Source organism: Mixophyes fleayi, chromosome 5, assembly GCF_038048845.1.
Source record: "Mixophyes fleayi isolate aMixFle1 chromosome 5, aMixFle1.hap1, whole genome shotgun sequence".
Taxonomy (NCBI): domain Eukaryota; kingdom Metazoa; phylum Chordata; class Amphibia; order Anura; family Limnodynastidae; genus Mixophyes; species Mixophyes fleayi.
The window spans coordinates 242,072,311-242,095,950 of record NC_134406.1 but is presented as its reverse complement, the minus strand read 5'-3'; the positions used below and the strand labels follow the sequence as shown (position 1 = coordinate 242,095,950).

Genomic DNA, 23,640 nt, shown 5'->3' with positions numbered 1-23,640 from the left:
CCTGGCCGCAGAAGGGTTGTATGCAGGCAGTAGGAGAGTACGGAGTTAGGTCATATGCCAAACTATCAGATACTATGTGGTACTACAATGTACCCATTGTGTGTAGTTAGTGAGAAGTGACACGCCATGGGGAATGGCTAACAGTAAGAACCAGCTGCATCTTCAACAATGAAACAGTGAAAATATTAAGACTTTGTGCAAAACCACATTCATACAAAATAACGATGAACTGCACAGTTCTCTAAAACCCAGAGTACAAGCATACATTTCAACAATAATTTAAATTCTACAGTTTTGATGATCGTGTCGCAGAAAAAAAAAGAAGAAAAGAAATAAAAAAGGATAAAATTAAGAATTATGCAACAAATACATAGGCAGATGCTTCTATACTATGGAGGCAAGAAAAGCGACATTATGAATAGAGGTGTAAAGAGGCCACGCATTTTATTTTATAGTCCCTAAACCAAGTCTGCTTCCGTGGCTCGGCAAGTGAGCAATCCCATAAAATACTGAGCGGTATATTTACTATGCGGCGTTTCTGCAGAACCGCCGATTCCCGACGTCTTGAAGTCATTTTCTTCAAACGCCAATTTTGTTAAAGACAAAACCCGATCGGATTCGTCTATAATAATAGTGTCGTTTTAAAAAACTGACGTCATAGTGCCAGGAATCGGCGGTTCTACAGAACCACTATATATATTATAACCACATATTAGCTCTACAGATTCTAATCAAGCAGCGAGCATAATACACATGGGACATACTACACAGGGAGAGCTAAAACTAGCATTTGCTTTTCACAATTGAATCTCCAATATAATATGGGCAAAAGAACCTATGTAATAACATTCTTAGAAGTGTATTCTTGCCTGGTCACTTTCTTCAGTATTTCCCATCATTCAATGTTGAGGCATGGACAGCAGATAGGCAAATTGAACTTACATGAATTCTACAATAATTTCATCTATTCACTGATTGAATTTTTGCAATATTTAAACTAAAAATTAAATAGTGCACTAAGGGGCGTATTCAATTGTCGGCAGAAACGTCGAAAATCCCGCGGTCCGCGCACTATTACCGTTATTACGGTAATAGTGCGCCGAAAAACCGTCAATACGGTAATTTTCTCGCAGGATTTCAGCTCGCAGCTCAGGGAGCTGCGAGCTGAAATCCAGCTAACTACTACCGGAATAACGGTAGTAGTTTTAACGCAGCGGGATCTCGGAACAATTGAATACGCCCCTAAGGGTTACACACCCGAGCGGTACGAGTGATGGTATATAGAAAGGACAGGGAACTACAAGACTTCCCATCTCACAGCATCTTACCTGTCACGTGCAGCTGTAAACCTTCATGACTGTTTCTACTAGCCTGCCCTGGTGAGGCTGTGGCCATGTCAGGTTACAGGTCAGGCCTACAAACAAGAACAAAGACATCATGTGAGTACAGTTACATTAACAGTCCCGCTCACCACCGCAAAGTCACTCATGAGTGCCGATCATAAAACTCAAAGTACAGATGTCCTTTCAAAGTACAGAAGTATATAACAGTACAGAAAGCACATACACATGCCTGTGTGCATATATCAGGCTGGAAAATGTGCTGTGCTGGCACTTATCAGAGGACATAAAGAGCTTAGCAGACAATTACGACTGTTCCCAAGTAAAAGAGGATTCCACAGTAAAACATACAGTTGTTAACGGTTTATGAAATCTATTTATAACACTTCAGCTAGACAAGCTCATGTTTTGGCATTCGTACTTAAATCATATTTATAGCTTGCAAGAGAAATGACGGGCTTATCGAACCCACTAATAAGTGATCTAGCATTAATGGAACAACTGGAAGACTCAGCAAAAATGGTGATTACAGTCATTCTACGTGAATGATTGTCTTAGCAGCAAGCAGGAGTGATAAGACACAGGGCCACATTTAAGAAGTGTAAAACAGACACAGCAAAGTGCAGATCCATCTGTGCAGCTCAGCACCAGAATGTCTATATTTCAGCAAATAGGTTTACGGAGCAAGATGGCAGCGTGTGGAGGAGCAGACGTCTGCACCAGCCAATGGGGAAGGTATAGTACAGAGTATGGGACAGATCTGCCCAGTTATCCAGAGTGGTGCAGAAATGAGAAATCACCTGGCGGAGGGATATTAATGTAATGAGACAGAGGAGAACTGGATGCGTTTTTATGCGCATTCCTTGCTATGTATAACCATTTCCTCTGTGCAAAAGAACTTTATTTCTGATCCAGCCCTGAGCTGGAGGAGACGGGGCCTCCGACCTCTACTGTTATTGTGACATATCTTATAGTTCCATGGAGAAGGACCTTGTTAGGTCACTTGGCCCAATAAAGAACAAATAACGGACCCAGTTTCTGCCACTGGAGAACCAAGAGAAAACTTATTTTTCACGAATTCAGACGACGTACACAAAATGAACTATTTTGATGCTGTGACACCTACTGGCGTAATCATCATCTTACTGGCATACCAATGTCAACTAATGCAATAAACAAAACAATAATCAATAACCAATATTAGAAGCTGAAAAAATATATTATTTTAATCTTTTAATTTACCTGAAAATAGAATTAAAATATCAGCCCTATAATAATACCCGATAACACAAATTCATGCGACACTTCCAATCTGCTATATGACACACATTTCCCTGTATACTGGTTTACACACTTGTATTAAGATGAATAGTGGGAACATTCATAGATCAGATTTTACACCCATGGTATAACGGAAAACCTCAAAACATTGAGTGTCTATATGAACAGGTCACACAGTAATCTGGCTTGCCATTAAAAGATAAAATAAAAAATGTCTATGGCTCTTTTTGTGTTTCTCTTCCAAATACCCTAATAAACAGGATCGTACATTCAAACATTCTTCATGTAACAACACAGCACTAAGCTAATCAATGCTTTTCCCTTCATTAACTAATGTTGTTCTTTTGGATCCAAAAGGCCTGACCTGAGAGAATGAGCAATGAATGATAACATTGTGACTCTTAATGTTTGATTTCTGTGTCAGATGACCTGAAGACCTGAGCAGCTGAAGCTGCAGATTATAACTCAAACCCTGGCAAGGACCGGAGGGGGGGGCCGTAAACTTCACATTATTTTATTCTATTCAAGTTTATATGCAGATCAACCTTTACTATTGCCTTGATGAAATCGAGCCACTATAAACTAGGGTATCGCCTACCCTAAAGTGGGAGCGATCATACAACATTGTCAAGGTGGTAGAGCCGAGGGTGCGTCAGAAGCTACATTATGCAGCTCATGTCATCTGGAGTATTTTGCAGATAGTGTGGCTGCTTCACCTTGCTGGCTGGAGCTGTGGTGCTCAGCAATGATCCTCTACATGAAACCCTAATAATGAAGTATTCAGGATCTTTAAAGGTAACTTTGGATAACACTACGGCAATAACCTTGAAATTTGTGACATATAATTATAATTCCATCATCAAATAAAACACAGCTATTATTTTCTGTAAACCGTTGTAACACAAGATCTGTGCAAGCGTCCTGCATAAACTACCACCTGAGGTCGCAATGCTTCTGGAATTCTCATGACAATAAGAGAAATCTGACAGCCGTTTATAGATAGAAAAACGTCCTTCCATTCCACCCACAAGGCTACAGAACACTAAATTCTGGTTTAGCATGCAAATATTATTACTATTAATATTAATTTTTCTTTATAGGGCGCCACAAAGTGTCATTAGCGCTGTGCAGAAACAAACAATAGGACAGTACAAGGTAAAACAGCAAAGTAGAGTTAATAATAAGCACTATAAATCAGGAAGCTCAAAGCACAGCTATAGAGACAGGCTGAAAGGTTAAGGGTGAGGGATATTTAGCACAAGCTGGTAACCTGTGCCCAAGAGTGTGGGCACGGCTGACAGGTTAAGAGCCACTGAAAGGTGCAGAGAAAAGCAAGAGGAGACAGAGAGCAGAAGGCCCAAGAAAGAGGTGGGCTGAATAGCTGGTAAAAGTGGTGGAAACAGGAGGAGAGAGGGCCATGCACAAAGGAGCTTACAGTCTAAAGGAAGGGGCAAACAAACTGAAGATGCAAGGGTGATACGGAGATAGAGTCACATGCAGCGAGAGAGAAAGGGGGAAGAAGGGCTGAGAGGGAGAGGTAGCCGACAAGGTGGATATTTAAGAAGATGACGGACAGGCTTTTAAGAAAAGATAGGTTTTTAATGCCCGTTTGAAACTGCACAGATTGGGGGATGTTCTGATGGAGTAAGTGAGAGTGTTCCAATGGAGGGAGCAGCAGGGGTGAAGTCTTGGATGCATGCTTGAGAAGAGCAAACCAGAGGGGAAGAGAGAGGCGACGATCACTGGCCGATCACAGTGGGCGGGATGGAGTGTGAATAGAGATAAGGTTGGAAATGTAAGGAGCAGTAGAAGGAGAACATGGCTTTCAATCCCTACCCTAAATAATACTCCACTTAAGTATTTCATTTTTTTTAACAAATACATTAGTAAATATACATTTTATGTATATACTTACTAACATTTAGAATGGTATGACAAAATAAAGTGGTTTTTCTTTTTTCAAGGATAGTATATGTGCTAATGACATTGCAATTAAGATTTGACTAACCCTGTATCATTAATGTCCACGTGTCTAAGGTGCATGATTCATGCATTTAAATGTTTTACACGGGAGCTGTTCATGCACTCATAGCATGTCCTTCGCGACTACGCACACACCTTGCCGAATGCAGCTTTACTGGTACTTGCAACAGTGTTAACTGAACGATATGAGGAATGCATCAATGGTACACATAAGCGTTAGAAGTGAATGCATGACAGTAAATTAGCCCATTGCAATAGGACATGCTGCATTCACAATCGTGAGTACTGTCGGCATAACAATGAATCTTACCGTAAGGGCCGGTTAAGCTGTGAAGACAACTGAGACGGGGCAAAACACTGGTTTATCTTTATATATCTATATCTCTATATCTATCTCTCTCTCTCTCTCTATTAAGCTTGCCGATGCAGTTTCAAAGGCAAAAATACACCTATAATATGATAACCTTATTATTATCTTGGTTATGAACAAAATCTGGCAACCTTTTTGCTGTTTATTTCCTCGACTACCCAACAAGTTAAAAATCCATATCGTGCTTAACAGCACAGTAGGTGGGGGCAATTTTTCTCTGCACTTTTCACATCCATGTCTGGAAATGTAACTCTATAGTGTAGTTCACAGCAGGGGCAACAGGCAGACAATCAGAGCAACTCTACAGACAAGCAAATAAAAACACACAGACATATCTGCAACACATTATTTAAAACAATATCTAACAGCAACACTACTCTTTGCCTACAATGATGAGAACGCTGTATTTTTGTTCACACAAGAAGCTTTGAACTAATGAGTCATGTGGTACACTAGATATTTATATTGGACTAAGGTAGGTCAGTACTGGTATCCAGACCCATGTGAATCACACAGCCACAGACTAATGTACTTGTAGTGCCTAAAGCTTTGGGTGGATTTACAACACATGCCCAATGGGTGCATGTTTCTTAACCTTACTATGTGAAGGTGGCCCTTTGTTTGATTTGACTATATGCTGAATTGTACATCATGTTGTCCACCTTTATCCTGGAAAAGCAATAGCTGGCTACATGTTTAGGATATTGCTGATTACTCAAATGCTCATTACTCCGCTCATTGCCATAATTGTGCAGAATTATCCATACAAACTGTCCCATTGTTGATCTTTGAAGTTCCTAACTTTGTGTGTGGCACTGAGGTTACATAGGCTATAATACACTTTACTATGGAAACATCAATCACAAACATGAATATTGTTGGGAGAATGCATGATGTACACACAAGCAAATGTAAGGGCCCTGTGGCACCTAATGGAGCCTAGTTGTAGTAAAATAGACATGAGCTAAATGTTCACAACTATTCTGCAGAACATTTGCCGTGATCCACATTTGGGTACAGAAGTTTACATTTTTTATGGCGCAAAATGAGCCGTAAGTTGGTCTCACTGAATTCCCAAATCCTACAGAGCAGAATGAATTCTCAGTGGCCGACCAAGCTCAATAGATGCACTATAAGTTCCACGAAATGCAGAATGACATTCTGCAGGAAGAAGGCGGCAGGACTCCTAACTTGTATCTTCTGCTAAAATACCTATTCTGCAGCGAAATGTTATTCATAACATATCAACTGCTTCAAAACCTTTCTATATAGTTTAGTAAGTTTCAACATTCAGCAAATGTTTATATATATATATATATATATATATATATATATATATATGATACACACATCTCTTGTTGCAGAGTCTAAGTCATAAAAAGACCCGTGATTGGCTGTTAAGGAATGATTATTTTGATGTATGTTTAAACACTTTGATGAAAAAACAAACTCTGATGTATAACAATCTGTTTTACAACAATTCCAACTAAATAAAAACAAAAAAGTATTAAAATATAGATATGGCATAAAGATTGGTGAAAGATTTCCAAACAATTAATCATTCATAAAATAAAGCCTAATAAAGCCATATACATATATTGTATAATTAAGCAACCATTAGTAAGAGGTTTACCGCACATATGATATAAAACATTATCTCACAATGTTCATTTACTGATGTGTGGACCAGTAGAACTGGATGCATAGTATTGCAATGTGACAAGGTTCTCATTGTCAGAGGCATCCCGACTAAATGCAAACAAAGCAATGGTTATATATCCCCAACACACACGAAGAAGGAGAAGGGACACTTTACTAATAAAAAGATCCACTCACAATCTCTGTGCAGTCCATAGCACGTCAAATAAACACTCCCAGCAGCAGCAGCTCTGCGCCTCCTCCTCCTTGTGCAGTGCCAGTGATTCCTGACTGTGTCATGTGACTCTTATGCCATCACATACAGGGAGAAGGCAGGGACAAACCTAACCGTACTCACATGTCCTGCTACTACTGCAGACCCAAAACCCTCAATAACTGTTTTATGTGACATTAAATCTATTCTGGACAAAACAGAGGTGTTGTCATGTATGTACCTTAAATATATAAGAAGTGCATCATTTTGCTACTGTAACACTGATTGTAGCACACTACACAGATTCAGAAGGTGTAGAATATATTCAAGAAAAAGTAATAGGTTTAGTGAAAACAACTGCACGTTCAGCCCCATCGTCAGTGGCAGCAAAACATACATCTAACAATCTGCCACATCACTTCAGTTTGTAATGAAAGCAACAGATTGTACTGCACTGCTTCTGACTTCCAGAAATAGGTTTGACAGCAACAGCAAATAGAAAACATCCCTTAACCCTTTCTGCACATCATCATCATCATTTATTTATATAGCGCCACTAATTCCGCAGCGCTGTACAGAGAACTCACTCACATCAGTCCCTGCCCCATTGGAGCTTACAGTCTAAATACCCTAATATAGACACACACTAACAGACACAGACTAGGGTCAATTTTGATAGCAGCCAATTAACCTACCAGTATGTTTTTGGAGTGTGGGAGGAAACCGGAGCACCCGGAGGAAACCCACGCAAACACAGGGAGAACATACAAACTCCACAGTCGGGAATTGAACTCATGACCTCAGTGCTGTGAGGCAGAAGTTCTAACCACTAGGCCACTGTGCTGCCCACACAGTAAAGCTTCCTGTGTGATGGGAGGAGCCACTAACCTGGTGTGATCTCGCCCCCCCCCCCCCTCCCTTCGTCATCTATGGAAGGGGGACCCAAAAAGTTGCTGTACCAGGGCCCGAAATTTCTCTGGGCAGACCGTATATCCCAAACCTCAGTAAGCAATGTCCCCAGCTGGTCAGGCGTACTACACTCTAGTCTGGTGGCCTCCTACATGGAGCTCTCGTATACTCCACAACTTTCAGTTCACTGGGATGCAGGGCCTCCCTCTCAGAACTCAGGGTCACTTTACACCGGACAATCTGCTCACTTAGTTTCACTACAGTTGATTGGGAATTTGCGGGAGAGGTCTCAACACCGGAGGAGAGTCACAGTCCGGACTAATGCAAAGGTACAAGAACATAGAACCTGGAACTTCCACATACACCAGACAGACTCAAGTGGGAACTGGAGCTGGTCCTTTAAAAATCTCCAGTTCCTTCACTCACCCAGGGTGTCACACACATTTATGTAACAAAAGGGGCATTATATATGTAAAAAACAAACGATTGAGTAACCCAAAGCAGAGCTTACTGATTATATATGATCAGGAGGATATTTTTCAACACACAGTTAGTCTTTAATACCATTGAAGGACACTGGAGTCAGTCTCTCCATAGCCTGAAATGGTTGATAACAATGAAAACCAGCACTCAGCTACCCAGTAAATGTTTTATTACAGATACACATTTTACACTATATACCAGCTATCCAGGGGCAGGACCTCCTACATCGGTCACTATAGCAGCATTGCTTCTCTGCAACCCAGGACTCTCCAGAGCATCTGTCTGGCACCATCCCGCTCTCAGGGAACAGAACAACGATCTGCTTTCAACTTGCCCCAGGTCTGGACCTGCAGGACACACTACAGCCCCTCACTTGGCAGTCTCCTGAGCAGACATCCCCTATTCCGGTAGCAGCAAAATCAATCATAGCATTGGGAAGGGGGGGGGGGGGGGTGGAAGGACCCTACTTCATCATTATTTATAAATCACATCTGGCATGTGACAAATCACCTACATGACGAGCCTGATCTTTCCACACAGATCTGCCCTCCTTTGTTCTCTATAGAAGAACAGACTCATTCCATGCTCACCTTTTGCCTAGTCCCAATAACCTCTTTGTGATTCCTTTTGACCTTACCTAACTAATAATAACACTCTTACTGAGCTTCATTAAATTCGTCTTATATTATGCTTGTTCTCCCCACCCCCAACGCTTGTTACCCCCTTCATTGATGAATGCCAATATTTGTTTTTTTGTTTTAAATCCTGTAATTGTTCTTTTGCTTTTTAATAAATGTATTGTGCCGTTAGAGAAAAAAAACAAAAAACAGAGTATTTTCAACAGGCACAATTCATAACAGGTACATGTCAGTTTAGGATAAATATACATAAAATTGTTTAAAAAAAATATGCCTAAGCTAATTTATCTATATAAAATATATAGTTTATGTTTCTCTTCTCTGTTTTAGCACCTAGTTCTGTATGTCACACCTTCAGGACGTCACTGATCTGCCTAAACTTCTACTGCCGTAATTAAATTACTGGAAGTCATGAATGGAAACTGGAGCACAGGAAGAAGGTGGTGTTTCCCATAGCGATGAGAGAAGACGTTTGCTTGCATTTACTGCATTAGATAAACTAGAGCAGCTGACCGATTCCTATGGGCTACCCAAGCTCTTTCCTTTGCACCACTTTTCACATATGTTCCCTTATCTGTTTATTGTATGCAATTGTTTTAGCACTGCTGAAACGTCTATTAAATCACTGTTAAAAAGTTGTGATCCCGTATGATTAATTCAGTGTGGGCTTTCATAAAGAACAAAAAGAATGCTAAATAGAAACACACACACACACACACACACACACACACACCAGTCTGAAGTTAATCAGACACCAAGGGGTATATATACTAAACTGCGGGTTTGAAAAAGTGGAGATGCACTAAATAAATAACTAGAATCTGGTTGCTATAGGCAACATCTCCACTTTTTCAAGCTCCCAGTTTAGTAAATATACCCCAAAGAGATTGGAATAAAAGACATAAATGAGACGTTCCACTGCTTTTTAGTACAAATGTAGATAAGCAGCAGAAACGCACGGATGCAAATCTGTATTCCATTCAGCTCCAGTCTGGGAAACACTCAATATTACCATGAAGGTGTTCAGTATAACATAGGACACAATCCTAATCATCTACTTATAATGTAAGTAACAGTAGCTGAACTATGAAGTATATTATTAAGGGCGATTCAATTGGCAGCCTTATCTGGGAGAACGCAGCCCGCACACCATTATCGTTGGTACGGTAATTTTAATGCTTATTTTTGCTTGCAGCCCTGTGAGCCGTGAGCAAAAATCTGCGTTAAAATTACTGTAACAATGGTAATACTGTGCAGCCCATTTGAATTCACACCTAAAAATCTCATTTACAACTTAAGGGGGAATGTAATTGGGCCACATTACTCTCAAAGGTAACACGGCCTGCGCACTATTACCGCTACTACGGCAATAGTGCGCACTATTACCGCTACTACGGCAATAGTGCGCACTATTACCGCTACTACGGCAATAGTGCGCACTATTACCGCTACTACGGCAATAGTGCGCACTATTACCGCTAGTACTGTAATTTTTAATGCTGATTTTTACTCCTTGAGAATTCTGGGTTAAATTTACTGTATGGACGGTAATAGTGCACAGACGCGTTACTGTCAAGAGTAAAGCGGCCAATTGAAATCCCCCGTTTACAGAACATTACATTCTATGCTGCTGATTTCGGCACAGGATACAATGCTGTTCTGAATCCCTTGCTTGTACAAACACGTAAGCAGACTGATCCTATGTGAGCACAGCTTTCTATGCTGCAGTGAGCTATGCTCCTCACTGCAGTACTAAAACTGCCTGTTTTGCGGCATTACTCTCTACCAGCTGGTGAGAATCAGTCCCTCCACCCCTTCCCTACTCTATCTACGATTTAAATTAACAGAAAAGGGACACTGCCACCTTAGCTGGCCATAACGTCCCTCTTTTCTGTTTCCAATGGAATTAATGCATTTCTATGCAAAGAGCACAAATCAATCATTTTCAATCTAAGAGGAAGTCAAAGCAAAAAGTGTAATCGCTTCACAGTCATTGCAATTTTGGTTGCTTGGACAGAGCAGATATTTAATCGAGTAATTACAATACACACTTCAATGAGCTTCAACTGAATCCTTCTGGTTTAAACTTTGGGTTGAAAGCGATTGGATGATTGCTTTGCCAATCTACATTTATCAGTCACATGTGGCATTTCTTAATTTAATAAAGAACAATGACATTGAATGGTCAGACTGCAATCTTGGTGGGCATCTTAAAAGGAAATTAACAAGTAAATTCAGATATCCATTATGAGTGGAACCCACATTCTGAAAATAATCATACAGCTGGATGGAAAACATTATTATATCATCTGCTCTTACTCGGTGTTTTACAAGGAGCCCTTTAAAATATAAATACTTTGTTATATGTTTTTATATTGGTTACTATGTAGCCGTTTGTTATGTTCTATTCAGTATATTTATGTATTATTAATTATGTTTAATAACACACTAGAGTGGGACAACATACTAAAATTCTAAAAAAAAACAGTACATTATACAAATATACAGTAGTATCAGGATAAATGTGAAAGTATGGCTTCCATAATATGAACTGTAACAATTAAATGTACTGCTCCATTGAAGTAGGCAATGGATAGCTGGAACCTTAGTGTGTGTCTTTAGCCCTTCAACATATGAATCATATTGGGTCTGACAACCATGAGTGGTAAGAACATGGAAAAAATAAAGCATATAATGTATTAAACTTTTTCAGACGGCTGAACATGAAATATATCACATAGAGCCTAGCACTACAAAGCAACTGCTACCTGTATCAATGTAGGTTAGCTTTACTGACCAGTATGTAATCATTTATGACAGTCCTACTCATACACCATAAGCCAACATGTGGTTTCAGACATAACCGAGAATTCCAAAAACATACTAGTAGGTTAATTGGCTGTTTTCAAATTAATCCTAGTCTGTGTGTGTGAGTGTGTGTGTGTATGTTAGTGAATTTAGACTGTAAGCTCCTATGGGGCAGGGACTGATGCAAGTGAGTTCTCTGTACAGCGCTGTGGAATTGGTAGCGCTATATAAATAGCGGATAATAAACTTCAGACGTTACAACATGTGATTCCAGCTTCTGTGGTTTCACAATGCCACTATGGTTCACTTTATGTCAGAGAATCTCTATGCATTATCTGTTCTGAATGAAATGACTCAATAAGAGTCATCATGAGGACAATGATGATTAGTTAGTGCTGTATCATGAGATCTATCCCTAACTGCATATAAAAATAGAACTTTTTTTTTGTCTGTGTGTCACCATATTTCAGTGATTATAGTCCGATCAGTTTAACCTCACTTCTTCCTGAGGGAAAAGATAATTATCCTGTAATATACATTTATGCCCAGAAGCTCCATAAACCTAAAAATCATTGGAAATGTTGGTGTTCCCTATAGCAACCATCTAGAGCAGGCCTGGCCAAACTGTGGCGCTGTGTTGTGAAACTACAACCCCCAGCATGCTTTGCCAGTAGATAACTGTCAAGGTATGCTGGGACTTGTAGTTTCCTGGTGTGTCAGGATGCAAAAAATACACCTCAGTAGCTATTGATACCTATTCCAACAACAGAATCACTTTTTCAGTGGTCTCTGATCAAGTGTGAAGTTACAGATAACAAATGACAAGCCTGGTAGTATATACTCTGAGCACCAGACATAGCGCGCACACACTCTTCCAGTAGGAACTAGAACATATGGCCCACTTCCAGGAATACAATAACTGGGATCAGGGCCCAAACTGTTTTTACTGACAAGACAAACAAGTTAAAGAGAAAAAAAAAACCCTTTTCTAACCCTAAGGACATTAGTTAGAGATCTTTTCATCGTTAATAACAGACCTGCCACTGTATTTCCTATGATAAACCAAAGCTAGACAAAATAGAAAAAAATTTGAGGGTCAAAATGAATGGTAAAAAGAATCATCATCAAGTCATTCTTGCAACTCACTTAAATGTAATGCACAGTTTCACCCACCAAACTTACAAGGCGTCTGTCATATTACCCCCGTGGTGGATTATCTTTTCTGGATTTCAGGGAAAGTTTGGAATGTAACCCCCACCTAATAGTAGTCTGCATGGTTACACAGAGCAGCAAATAGCGGACTGGAGATATAAAGCTGTAACAGGGATTGGAGCAGAAATTCTATAACGCTGTTCTACCATCTACTGGATACATTTTACTAACCTTGTCACCATTTCCAGAGCCACGATGGCTTATCTCACAAGCCATTTCTCGTAACCAGCCAGTATTCTCGAAGGCTATGCTATTAATGAGGACAAAGCCATACTCAGTCCCGTAGATATTACAATGTATATTATTCCAGATTTAATATTTATGGTCAAATATTGAATGGGAGGTGCCAGGGTTTATCTGGAAGTCAGTATAGGTATTGTTCAAGAGAAAGTTGATGAATACATTGCACTTAAACAGATAATATAAAAGCAATCCATCAGCTAAGAGGTGAGGCTGGATCACTTAGATATAACTTATTGTATAAATTTACTGCAATTAGTGGTGCAGCGTGCCGCTGTGTATCACTGCAGATGTACTGATGTTTGTATTAGAAATGTATTGGTTTCTGAGACAGTATGGCATGTTGGAGGAAATCTATTTTTGTAACTTTTCTAAAGGAAGTCCCAACACATCTTTTTAGACTGAATGCACAGCAGGGGATCATTACCCTGTACAATGTGCCTTAAAGAGATAAGGGAACTATTTGAATAATGTAGCAGCAAGTGATTTGGGAAATCACCAATTGATCTAAATTTTGTTAAGTTTAAATTGCGCTAAAGTTTGAGAATATATTGCATCCGGATACTAAACATTAAATGTAATATCTTAGACTTTGTGGTGCCAGGTAGACGCAGGGGGCTGGTTTACCTCCTGCCAAATGTCTGTCAGAAATAGTAAATAAAGAGCTGTATTTTGTATTTCAACTGTAGTATATGGTCTGTACATCTGGATGATGACTAGTACCTCCAACTAGTGTGTAAAGGACCTTATAAGGAGTCTGAAGCAATAAACATCACTGATTGAAGATTCTGCCCAACACCTGCTGTATCCTGAGCCCAACAATAAGAGCTTACACTCTAATCCATTCCCTGGATGTCCTGTGTTGAACCCAGCATCTCTAGGTCAATGCTCTGCCCGCTACCCAGCTGTCCTGATCCATAGTAAGCAGTCAGGAGGTACCAGCCAGCCCACAGCAAAGAGGCGCTGCAGCAGCTATACCAGCTACCCAGAAATAAGCAGTTCCAGGTGCAGGTGCAGGAGGCCAGTGGTGGCACAATATCCTCCTACAACTATTGCGCAGCTGCATGTTGCACTATGTGTAAGAAAATTTGTTAGGTGCCAAATAATTAATTGAAGTTTAGCACTACGTCAAATCAAGCACCCAAGACCCAATCTACTGCAAAGCTCCTCACCATATTGTCACCATCACATGTATAACTTTGTACTGCATAGTATGAAGAGGTGCTTCAGTAATACATACATTGAATATAGACAGCACAGTTGCTTAGTGGTTAGCACTTCTGCCTCACAGCGGCTGGGGTCATGAGTTAAATTCCCAACCATGGCCTTATCTGTGAGGCATTTGTATGTCCTCCCTGTTTTTCGTGGGTTTCCTCCGGGTGCTCCGGTTTCCACCCACACTCCAAAAATATAGTGTGTGTTTGTAAAGCTCCAATGGAGCAGGGACTGATGCGAGTGAGTTCTCTGTACAGCGCTGCGGGATTAGTGGTGCTATATAAATAGCAGATGATGATACTATAATAGAACAATGTAATTCACAGAATTTGGATAATGGAAAAGTAGTAATATTTACTGAAATCAAAATCATTGCTCTGACAATTATCTTTAAAAATTTATCTGTGGGAAATAATTGCAATATTTTAAAGCACACTGTGCCTCTAACTGTAAGTGAATGGCTAAGATCTAGGTTATATTCCTACATGTGGGAATGTGGTTGTCCGTTAAGATACAATTTCCCCAAAAGACAATATGTCACAAAGTAGCTGACAACTTAGAAAATTAGTTTGATGGGCCCTTGAATGCTGGGTTGTTGATATTTCTATCCTATCCTAAGGGTTTTACAATAGCTAACACTGTATCTTATGTTTTGAAATTTCTCCAGAATCTGGTGAATCACTATGTTTGCTATTTCAAGTATTAAACAATCAATTGACATACAGGCCAGAAAAACACAGATCAGCTATGAATGTCAAACAGCTTTACTTTATTTCAACATCTCTCTATTTAATTTGTTTTTGAAATGTAGTACAGTAGACAAAACATACATTGCAACTTTGTTAATAGCAAGATCACAACTTTAGCATAAGATTGTATAACGAGAAAAATAAATAAATATAAAAAAAATTATATATATATATATATATATATATATATATATATATATACATATATATATATACATATACATATATACATATATATATATATATATATATATACACATATACATATATACATATATACATATATGTATATATATATATATACACACACACACACATTTAGAAGTGAGTACATATACTCTAACCAAACTATTTTACATATTTAAGCAGAGAGACATATTAAATCATGTGTTTTGCGTGGTGGCTATACTACATTATAGAGGTGATATAAGAGGTTTAAGAGTATGGGGAGGGAATGAAAGGGGGTGAATTGGGAAGACAGGTTTCAAATTGATAACACAAAACACGAGACACCAAAAGTGGCCAGTGCACATCCCTACTTAAAACTAAAAATGTACTGTACCCGCCCTCAGTGTTGTTTATAAATCACCAGTGACCGTCTGCGCCTTGGTAGTAGAGGGAGGTGTCCTTTGAACTAAAATTTGTCGTCCAACTTCTTTATACACAGTCCAAGCCGTGTGAAAAGGGGCAGAATGACAAATTGTAAGTGAAAATAGACTTTGCTGTGCTTTATATCACACAATGATGTGCATAGAGGCACTGGCATGTATTATATACATTCACATTCATATTTGGACACGGGTAACTTCGTAATGGCCACAACATGCTAGTGTAGGAGATCATGTTATTTTATAGAAGATCATGGTGACCGATAACCAGAGTTGTAATTCGGCTAAGGCTGGGTACACACCAGTGTTTTCAGCCTATTATCGGGCCAATCACACAATAAAACAACCGTTTGGCCAGATATCGCATCAGTGTGTATGTGCACTGCAAGGATTAATGATTATAGTTTCAAAGCTGATTGTATCATTTGATTTGATTTTTGAACCGGACTAAAAATCTTGCTCAACGATGGAACAATGTCGTTCCAATTCTGCAGTGTGTATGCGCTCAGGACCAGCAGTGTCCATAGAGCGCTATGGAGTGTGCAGAGACACGATCTTTCTAGCTGATGGTTATGACGGATGAAGAGCACAGATCCGACAGTAAATCTTGTAAAACGTGTACACATGAATCGGCATGCTGATCGGGACTTTTTTTTTTTTTTGAGTCGTTGGTAAAATTAAAGGTATTGCATTTGGAGAAATTTTGCATAAAGTGTACCCAGCCTTAGGTACAAAATAAAGGGTTTATATGAGGTGACTTGTGCCTATACAAATATAGCACGCAATGTCAGTGAAGACAAACAAAAAAGCTAATTTCTTAGCAACTTAAATGGCATAGCGTATATTTAGTATGAAGCCATTTAAAAGAAGACATTAAGAGTTAAAAATCAATACGATGCATTGTGTATTTTCATCAAGGCAATATAGACTTTGTAAATACCATATTGTTTACAATATAAGATGTGTAGGGACATTTACGGTGAAAGAAGCTGAAATAAAACGTTCCCTCCGTCAGGAAAATATTGCCATAATCAACACACACAAGGTGGCATCCAACAGGAGACTTTCCCAGTCCTCCTCTTAACTTGAATTATATGCATCTCTATGTATTATATAATAGAGCACGTTAGGAAGAACCAGGAGGTATTTAGTGGCATCGTACTCTATGTACAGCAGTGGAATGATCCGTACGCACTAATTGTCAGTTTACTGACCAAAAAAAAAGACAAACGTATCACAGTCTAATCCATGTACAACAAGCATAAGCTGCGCATACTGCATACTTACTGCATTCTCACTAACTGCTTGCGTTGTCTGGAGCTATATAGGCCAATATTTTGCCCTGTTTGGATTATGAATTATGTCTGACAAAAAGTAAATAAATGTCCCCTTCCTGCCACAGTTCATATAAGTTCCCAACAGTTTGACATGTATTTTTGGCAACGTTATTACATAAGGGAACTTGTATTTTAGACTTCGCGGTCATTTAATGTCATTATGCCAAAAACCCACCTAAAACCTACATAAGTGGCCCAGCAGCTACAATGATAATTATAAGTATTTATCTGTCTGCTGCTAGAAAGTGCCCTGGCACCAGTGACAGCCTCCAAATGGAGCAAAGTTCTCATACATACAATGTAAATCTGATATGGACTGCAGCAATCACCTATACACACAATGTTGTATCATATTACCCCCGCTCACCTCTACTATACCCCAAGGAGCGTTTCATCCTCCCCATCAGAATATAACATTCCCAGGAGAATGCCCAGGTCTGCACTATCACCCCACCCGTCCAGCAGAGGATGCGTGCCATTGGAACACACAGTAAGTCCTCACACATGAAGCCTCACAGCCTGATTGCACCACCTTTATTATAACTCTGCACACTGTACTGTCTCGGGAAGTATGCAGGTCTAGATATGCAAAACAGACTTCGGAAGAGACATTTTTGCTATACATTTATTCCACACATACAAGATTTTGAAATTATAATATGAAATGTCTACCAGATGCCAATACTGCAATGCTTCATGTCACCAGCACAACATATACCACATCTAGCTGCCTCACATACAGAGAATTATACATACACAGATATTCACAATGTGTCAGGTGTGGTCTGCAGGACTTACATCATATTTGCAGACTGCTAAAATGCTTTTGGAAATAAGAATCATTGAACAATGAGTACATATACAAAGCTTATCAACATAGAAATTGGTTGCATGTATACACTAAATGATAACAGACAGCCTTTACATTCATTCCGATCATGAAAATCATTAGCAAAGCACACACATCACATTATAGTTCTGCCAAACCATCATTCAATACAACAACTTACATTACACAACCTAATAAAATCTTATCTGCTGCAGTGTATAACAGAAATTTACATTAGAGGCCACAGTGCAGGGAAAACAAGTCTATTTGGAAGGAAATTATAGTGGAATATAAAAAATAGTAAATTGTTTGAGAAATACTAATTGAAAACCAAATGTCATGCTTAGAACACGTCTATAGTGTTTCAATTTATTGTCGTCGTCCCCCCCCCCAGGTTTCTGCAGATGTTATGTTGATTGGGAAATTTCTGGGAAACATCTGTAATCCTAAATTATTGCAATGTTTTAACTTTAAGTTAAGAAAAAACCCATAACTACCGCAGTCAAGGCATTTTAATGACGAATGCGCAGAGGAGGAGCTTTATCACTGTCCCTTCATTACGCCAAGGCTGGGCTTTCATCAGAATGTGTTCAATTAAATTCCCCTGCTCTGTTCTTGTTCCATGTTATGCCGTAGATCATTTTCATGTACAGTTTGAGATAGAACGCCCAAAGCCTGACGGATCGTCTCCCTCACAGTGATCTGGTATCAGAGATTGACAGTTTCAGAGTAAGTGGCTGCTGCTATTCTTTGTCAGGAACGATTCGGAGTACAGTTGTTTTCACAATGATACAGAAAGAAGGTATTTATTGGCTACAACCTGTTTAATAAAATAAGCTTAATATTTGTCAGCAGCAGTAATATAACAGCTGACACAATTCATTTAAAAATTTCAAACAGATGTGTGAAAACATGAAGCGAGATATTACAATTGCAGTAATTGAAAGTTGTTATCTTCATTTCTTCTTGAATTTCTCATTGTTTACTTCCTGAACACAACCAGCTAAGACGATAGGTGACAAATGTATGGGGCGAGAGGGACAGTAGGGGCATTCAGCATGATTTAGTCATCATAACCACCTGACCTGACTCAGTCAATCACCGTGGAGGAAGGCCCCAAAAATCCTATGAACCACAAGATGATGGATGGTGTATGTAGCAGTCATGTCACTCTAGTTTAACTGCAGAATTAAACAAAGGAAACAAGGAAGATAGTTTTGTTAGATTTTATGCTATAATTTAGAATTTGATGTATGTACCCCAGCTTTTAACTACGTGTTTTGATGGGCACTTGTACCAGTAATTTTGAGGCCGAAACCTGGAAATCCAGAATTTGAAAGTGTGAAACACTGCGTCTATCACAAGGCAATAACCCCTCCCTCTCCTAGCGGAGGCCTACAACCTTTCCATAGCTTCTTACACATTATTTATTCACACTAGAATGTTAAGGTATCATGTAACGTACAAAGTATGTATGTCAAAGTAAAATTTCCCATACCATGGCAGGAATTACAATGTGCAACAATGTATGTAACATTGTTATCTAGCTCACTAAAGGGGTAAATTTATCAAGCTGCAGGTTTGAAAAAGTGGAGATGTTGCCTGTAGCAACCAATCAGATTCTAGATGTCATTCATTTAGTACATTCTACAAAATGGCAGCTATAATCTGATTGGTTGCTAGAGGCAACATCTCCACTTTTTCATACCTGCAGCTTGATATATGTACCCCCAAGTGTCCTCTTACCTGCTACTGTAGCTGTAAACTAGCTACGCTAGGTGGTATCGGGTAACTGGACGGGTATCATTGGAGATGTAGCCCAAAATAAACAAAGTGCATGGTTATCTAATCAAACATCGATTGTATTATGAAGCTTGTTGAAAAACATAACCAGTCATATTCTGACCACACTAATAGGCTCCGATAACACCAAAGTGATTTAAGCAAATCCCAATATCAGAAAGTCTGGTTTCCGTCTACTTAGTCTGCTCATGAGCGTAGCCAAATTGGGCAGTGACGGGTTGATCCATTCAATAAGCTTCAGAAGTTCACTTTTGCACATATAAAAAATAAAAATCACTCACTCATAATCAAACCCTTTCCTAAAACAGATTTCAATGAAATCATGAAACTAACATACTTATGAATGGTACAGTGATACTCTATACTATAAAATGGTAGCATACTTATATCACTACACCCAGGTTGTTGTTTTGTTCACACTACTCTAAAAACGGGTTTTCATAACAGTCAACATTGGAAATTTGGGACAAAATAACCCCTCTCCTCCCCTCACATGAACAAACCCCACCAATGTCCAAGACCACTCAGCTATTTGCATGAAAACAATTTGGCGGGTCTGCAGGTGATGATTTAATGTATTTTCACAAGTTGAACATTATAATGTGTCTGAAGAAGAAGTACAGCTGCATTGAAACACATGTCTGCATTGTCATTATATCACTGCCATGCAGATCCTTCGCAGGTAGCAGAGTGGTGTGCAGGGTCTGCTCAGTCAGAGCTTTACCGATGGCATAATTAAGTGTTTTGGCCAGTGTCCCTGTCTCGGTCATTGATCATACATTAGCAAATCACATAAGTTCAGGTGAAGAGGTCTGCTGGTCTGTGAGTGAGACCTGTCCAACAAGTCAACCCCATCCACGCTAGTCAACTGAGCTTCCACTACAGATTCCCATCTGAATTTGTGCTTTCAGAAACTTTTAATCCATCCTCTGCTTATCATCGAATTCAGAGCTGTTCTAGGTTTTCATGGGGTTACCAGCATATATATCAGTCTTGCTTCAGGGACAGAGCGCCATACCAGCCTTTATTCAATCATTTAGCACTGGCATAAAAGAAAAACTGCACAGACTGCAGTAGGAAATGTTCTCGCTTCAATAAAGTTACTTTACAATGCAGAAACACAGACAGTGCTACTGGATTTTGCATTCACATTTTTAACCATCCCTATTTCTGTGTTAGGTGAAAATCGTAGTGGACAAAGGGGGCCTGATGGACCACATGCAGCTAGGTAATGTGCCACCGGCAGCACTGAATGCAGTCAGATTGAGATTAATTAGATATAGGATAGTTCTAGCCAACCTCATTGGAGGGAAAAGGGAAGTGTTGGGCTTTTTTGGAACCTCATATATAATAATACTTTCATCATATCTCTTGTGTGGCTCAAAAAATGTAGCACATAAAAACAGAACAAGTTCTATCACTAGCACAAATGTTATTTTAGATCTATAATCACCAATGTCCCATAGAAACTGAGCAATTCGAAAAAGTAACGGGATTAGGATGTCCTAGCGAGACCTTTTATTTATTTAATTTATTTTTAATATATTAACCACCATTGCTCCATCTTAGCAGGATGATCTGGAAGTGATGATCACTATAATTTACTCATATTAACAACTTATGTGTCCTTGATGACCACATACAAATCTACTATATTTTAAACAGTCAATAAATATTAGCAAAATAAATTAAAACCATACAATAGAAGCAGTAATATACTAGGGATTCTCACTAATCCCCATGAACTGGTTTTGGTTTTGCATTAGGTTTTGGCAAAACTGCCCTTGTGTGTTTTGGTTTTTTTAGGAAAAATCCTAAAATCACATATTTTTGCTCTTTTTTTGTTCCCTACATTATTATTAACCTCAATAACACTAATTTCAAGTCATTTGCAGTTAATTTTGACCAGCTCACAGGTCACAATATTATATTCATACATTTTCGGACAAATACAGCAACGACCTGGCTGGATGGTAAGCGACAGAGCAATGACTCAAACACACGGCAGTTCCTAGCACATATAGGAAACATTGGCACACAGCAGTGGCAGAAAAGAAAAATGGTGCAAGATAGAATTGTCCTTGGGCCCGCCATATCTCCCATCCACCATTATGTTGGATCTTTAAAATCGAGAAATCCGACGACGTAACAATGACGTTTTGTTTCGTTTTCGATCACGAGGGGGCGCGAAAGTACCGAGTCGGCTCGGTACTCGGATCCCCTAAGGTCGGTTGTTCTCGGTTCTCGAGGAACCGAGCCTGAGCATCTCTGTAATGTACATATCCATAAATTCAGAAGATAAGGAGAATTACCTCCAACATAAAGGAGGTAGTAGTACCGTGTAATTACCTAAACTTAATTCAACCCCTTTGCCACTGGTGACAAAACACATGATTTTACTATGTTTTGTTTTGTCATTTTACAATGCTAGTAAAAGCATCTATACGGCATATGGTAAGGGGAAAGCATTTGCACATGTAGTTGGGAGATGTTGCGTTGCGGCACTTTTTTGGTTTAATCAGACACTGCCTGCTCCATTACCCAACAAGTGAATGCACTGGGATCAATAGAGTGGTCTACTTTAATCCCCGCACCCTCAACCCCAAGTGCAAGCTTCGTGAACCAATGTATATGAAACGCAGTTGCCTTGAACATGCGGTGTCACTGGCATTTGTAGCAATCTCAGTGGGTGAGCAGAACATGTGTTACTGTGCAGATGGTCAAACATACAGAATCAAAACAGACAATGAGCATTGATTGCAGGGTAAAACAAGCAGCGCTGAGTACAGGTCACTTCTTACAGAATAGCATACAAAAATATACAGCAAGAAATAAAAATCATTCTGTGCATTGTCCATACATACAAATAACAGATAATGACAATAATGTGCATGATACAAAATTAGAGACAGGATAATATGAACAGATGGCCATAAATAGAGAACAGTTACTGATAATTACATTAGGCATACATAAGGGACATTCTGACATTAATATACAAAAACGTGGGACAGTTATCAATTTTTTCCTTTGTCTTCATTTTATTTTTTTCAGCTCCCTCCTCATTTTGCTACATTAACATTCAAGTGGGGGAATCTTAGCTATTTAATGGTTGCGAGTTACAAGGGTTCCATGTCAAAGGATTTGGTAAAGTTGAACAATGGAGGAAAGATGGGGCCAAACAAATGATGGTTCCAAGTGTGAAGAGGACAATTCATATATTTCCTAAAAAGCCATTGAGCCCATACATTAGTAAAAAGATCTGGACTGTCTTGAAGATTGTATGTGGTTTTTTTCCACGCGTGTGACATGTCAGATGCATTTTGTGACCACAGAGAGGAGTGGAGTATCTACCCGTTTCCAATGGGAAGCGATAGATGATTTTGCAGCAGTCAATATGTGCAAGACCAGTTTTGTAGAGGGTCTAGAGCAGTGGATTCCAAACTTTTTCAGTTCAAGGCACCCTTAGGGTATCCAAAAATTTTTCAAGGCACCCCTAAGCCATAATAATTACCAAGTAGACCCCCTGCCTTGCTTACCACCGGCCCTGGCCGAGGCACCCCTGTGAGATCTCCACAGCACCCCAGGGAGCCTAGGCGCACAGTTTGGGAACCACTGGTCTAGTGATATTGGGGAGGATAATAAAGAATGAATATCCACAGGTCTTTAGGAATTTGGGGCTTCCATCATGGAGATGAATTATCTTGGGGTGCATCCTAGTTTCACTGCTTCACTATATGTCATTTTAATTTTTCATACACATCCCCTCCATATTAACTGCTGTTTTTCAAATATATTTACCCCTTAATACATGGAGCCAGGCTGTTAATTACCCCTTTGTATACAGAATCAGTTGGTGATCCTACACTACATCTGCCTCTACCTCTCACAGTTCCTTCATCACACATGGAGTCAGAACACAGAAACTAGTGGCTAATAAGTGAAAATGAAGTAGGAATGTTCAGGTCAATAATAATAATAAT

The 23,640-nt window shown here is 39.3% G+C and overlaps 1 protein-coding gene across 3 annotated transcripts in view; it reads right to left on the bottom strand.

Annotated features, from left to right (window-relative positions):
- The window catches only part of WWP1 (WW domain containing E3 ubiquitin protein ligase 1), a 93,404-nt gene that overhangs the window by 51,819 nt on the left and 17,945 nt on the right, over positions 1–23,640 (bottom strand). For 2 of the 3 annotated variants that reach the window (XM_075213746.1, XM_075213749.1), the window contains exon 2: positions 1,329–1,414. In XM_075213746.1, coding sequence (XP_075069847.1) covers positions 1,329–1,395 — 67 coding nt within the window. In that variant the 5' untranslated portion in view covers positions 1,396–1,414. Of the gene's footprint in view, positions 1–1,328; positions 1,415–6,810; positions 6,898–23,640 lie in introns of those variants that run through there. The other variant, XM_075213748.1, reaches the window with a different exon arrangement.